General features: G+C 42.4%; 1 protein-coding gene across 1 annotated transcript; it reads left to right on the top strand.

The window, feature by feature from the left end:
• Window positions 1-2,648: 2,648 nt before the first annotated feature.
• ETH_00031145 (uncharacterized protein) lies at window positions 2,649-3,344 on the top strand (the record flags this gene model as incomplete). The annotated part of the gene is made up of 1 exon (XM_013380791.1): window positions 2,649-3,344. A coding segment is annotated over one exon (696 nt), but the record flags the coding sequence as incomplete, so codon positions are not given.
• Between the last annotated feature and the right edge of the window lie 640 nt (window positions 3,345-3,984).

Below are 3,984 nucleotides of genomic sequence, written 5' to 3'. Positions count from 1 at the left end.
GGTTTAGGGTTTAGGGTTTAGGGTTTGTCTAAATTTGTAACAAAGAGACTGCTGCTGCTGCCTCCGTGCACTCCTGCTTTACTTAGGGGGGCCCCGGGGGGCCCCCAGGGGCCCCCAGTCTCAGAGGGCCGCCGGGGGGCCCCCACTGGCGGCCTCCAAATTGCTGTTAGGAAGTAAAGAAATATATTATATTTTTGTTTTATTTATTTTTTTAATGTATTTTTATTTTTTTTATTTTATTTCATTAACTTATTTTATTTATTTGTTTTGGTGGTTTCACCAGCCTCCCATTGAGAGGCACAGCGAAAGGCAAGATGCCTCTAAACCCTTAACCCTAAACCCTAAACCCTAAACCCTAAACCCTAAACCCTAAGCCCTAAACCCTGGGATTTATCTAATTTCTAGCTCTTCTGCGGCTCCGTAGCTACAGCGAGCCACAGCTAGCTGGCTAAATATGACTAAACCCTAAACCCTAAACCCTATACCGTAAAGACCATCCAGCAACTTTTGAAAATATCTCTGGCTGAAACCCTAAACCCTAAACCCTAAACCCTAAACGGGGGCCGGAGGGATCTTAATAAGCCCAACTATGTTGAGACGTTGTCTTTTTTTAGGGTTTAGTGTTTAAAGTTTAGGGTTTAGGAATATCTAAGGAGCAAGCACTGCTGCAGCAGCAGCAGCAAAAGCTGCAGCACTGGAATAGAAGCAGAGCAGCAGCAGCAGCTAAACTGCCGCTGCTGCTGCTGCTGCAAATAAAGCGCTAGCAGGAGCAGTTCCTGCTTCAGCGACAGCGGGAGCTGCGACGAATGAACTAGCAGCAGCAACAAGAGCAGCAGCTGCAGCGAAAGCAGCAGCAGCAGCAGCAACAACAACAGCAGCAGCAACGGCAGCAGCAGCAGCAGCAGCAGCACTGTGGCTGCGTCTGGGGTGTACGTACACCCGAAGTGTGGGGAGAAAAACATAAAAAGAAATCTTGCTTTTAGATGCTGCAGCAAATGTCTTGTACAGTTTATGAAAACAAATGCATGCAAAAGTAAATTTTATTTTATTTATTTTTATCAATTTTATATCTGTGCATAATTATAAATAAAACACTAGCGAAGCAATACCAGCAGCAGCTAAAACGCCGCTGCTGCTGCAGCAGCAGCAGCAGAAGCAATACTGCTGCTGCTGCTGTTGCCACTGCAGGAGGTAAAACACAGCTGCTGCAGCAGCAGCAGGTAAATCACAGCCGCCTCCGCTGCTGCTGCTGCTGCTGCTGCTGCATATAGCCGAAGATATTTATTTTCCATTTTTATGAGCATGCAGAGGATATATATTAAAAAGCCGCAGAAAACGCAAATGGAATTAAAAAGTATTTACATTTTTTTAAGTAAAAACAGAGAAGAACATTTTGTTGCACTGTTCCGAGGTGTACGTACACCTAAACAGCAGGGCGAGTGGCTAGGAGCTTTTCTGCGTCAAAAATGCATTTTTGGATTTAAAAAAAGAAAAATAAAAAGAATAAATAGATTTAATTAGTTTAAAAAAGATTTAAATGTACTTTTAACTCCATTTAGATGAAAAAACCAAGAAAGAAACATGCTTTTCCGAAAAAGTGCAGATTCAGGTGAATCTGGTGCACAGTTCGGGTGTACGTACACCTGAAATTTCCCCGTCTCGGCCCGAACACACAAACGAGAAATATTTCAAAATCATTTTCAAACTATTTTAAATAAACAAATGCATGCAAAGATATTTGAATTTTAAAGTAAAATGCCATTAAAAGGGACCATATCTGCGCAAAAATGCAGAGTTCTTGAGCAAATTCAAAGAGAAATGGAATTCAAAAAAGCCAAAAAAGATGAAAATGCAACAGAGTCCGTCTGAAATGGAAAAGAAATTAAAACGAACTAAATTCAAAATAAAATTCAATTTCAAATTCGAGAAGAAATGAAGTTATTTCTACACTTCAAATTAGAACAGAAGAAGGCTTTGGCTGTGCGCCAGTTTGGGCTGTTGAAATGGAAGAAAAAAAGCTTATTTATTTATTTATTATTTATTTATTTATTATTTATTTATTTATTTATTTGTTTGTTTGTTTGTTTGTTTGTTTGTTTGTTTGTTTGTTTAAAAGCGGCAGAGTGCTGCGCCTCAGAGAGGCGCTTTGGCTGCAGCAGCAGCAGCAGCTGGTGAGACTGAGTGAAAAGGCGGACAGTTTTTGGTTATTAATGAACAATTTGTTTGAAATATAAAATTAAAAAGTAAATTTATTTATTATTTATCATTTAAATGGCGCTTTGCTTCTGGACTGGCGGGGGGTGGGCAGAAAAGGTGAAGTCACTGAGGTGTACATACACCCCAGCTGCCCGCGAGTCCGCGCACGCACAGAGCAGCAGCGCTTCAAATAAATCAAAAGAGGAAATTTAAAGATAAATAAAACAAAATAAGCTGCAGCAAATCGACTTCTGACGCTCAACGCGCAGCAGACAAGACAGATCACTGAATTTGGCTGCTGCGGCTGCTGCTGCTGCTGCAGCTGCTGCTGCTGCTGCTGCTGCTGCTGGCCCCCAGCGAGGGCACCTTTGGGGTGTTGCGCTGGTTTGCTTCTGTCTTCTCTTATTTCCGTCTTTGTCGACTCATAAGAACTCAATTTTTTGCTGTAGCAGTGGCAACGAGCAGCAGCAGCAGCAGCAACAGCAGCAGCAGCAGCAGCAGGAATCTTCTCCCCTTCAAGCACTTCTGGCACACCAGCAAGCAGCTCTTCTTTCACCTTTCGAGAAGCAAACAGCAGCAGCAGCAGCAGCAACAGCAACGACGCAGTTGGGCTGCTGGCGCTGCAGCGGGGAGCAGCAGGACTCTTGCCTGCAGCAGCTACGAGCACATTCCACAGCAGCAGCAGCAACAGCAACAGCAGCAGCAACAGCAGCAGCAACAGCAGCGCGTTGTCTCCTTCACTGCAGCAGCTGTCTCTCTTTAGCTGTGGGAGGCCAGGCAAGGCGACAGCAACGGCCTGCAGCAGCAGCAGCAGCAGCAGCAGCAGCAGCAGCTCGAACTGCTGCACCAAAACGTGTGCAGGCTGCCTCGCTGCTGCTCTGCACCGGCAGCAGCAGCAGCAGCATCAACAGCAGCAAGAACTGCAGCACCACCAGGCAGTGCAGCAGCAGCAACAATTGCAGCAGCAGCAGCAGCAGCACTCAGGCTATCTCGGGGTATACGGCGGCAGCAGCATGGTGAGCTTCTTGCATGAGCAGCAACAGCAGCAGCAGCAGCAGCGACGGCAGCAGCAGACGCAGCGGCAGCAGCAAACGCAGCAGCAAACAGCAGCACCTGCGTCTTGTCTCTGCGTGTGTGTAGGAGCCTAGCGGCAGCGGCAGCAGCAGCAACAGCAGCAGCAAGTGCAGCAGCAGCAGCAGCAGCAGCAGCAGCAGCAGAGACTGCTGCTTGTCCCCCCAGCAGCAGCTCGAGGGCGACCGCCTGGTGTCTGCATGCAGCAGCAAAAGTGTAAGACTTTTATTTCTTTTTATTTTTTATTTTTATTTTATTTCTTTTTAATTTTTATTTTTATTTCATTTCTTTTTTATTTTCTTTTTGTTTCTTTTTTATTTCTTTTTATCTCTCTTTAATTTATTTTTATTTTATTTATTTTAAGTCTTTTCTTTCGTTTTTCATTTTTAAATTTATTTTATCTTTTTTAGTTATTTAACTCCTTTCTAATTCTTTTATTCCTTTTACTTTACCCTTTTTTTCTTTTTAATTTCCTTTTAATTCCTTTTATTTCATTTCCTTTTAGTTTCTCTTATTTCCTTTTATTTATTTTTACTTAATTTTATTTCTTTTCATTTCTTTTTATTTCTTTTTATTTCTTTTTATGTCTTTTATCTCTTTTCCCTTTTAGATGCATTTTATTTCTTTCATTTTCTTTTTATTTATTTTATTTCATTTTATTTTATTTTATTTTATTTTTATTTCTTTTTTCTTTTTTATCAAACACCCCTCAACAAA

Source organism: Eimeria tenella, genomic scaffold, assembly GCF_000499545.2.
Source record: "Eimeria tenella Houghton genomic scaffold, Eth_scaff895, whole genome shotgun sequence".
Classification (NCBI taxonomy): domain Eukaryota; phylum Apicomplexa; class Conoidasida; order Eucoccidiorida; family Eimeriidae; genus Eimeria; species Eimeria tenella.
This window is presented reverse-complemented; position numbering and strand designations above follow the sequence as displayed.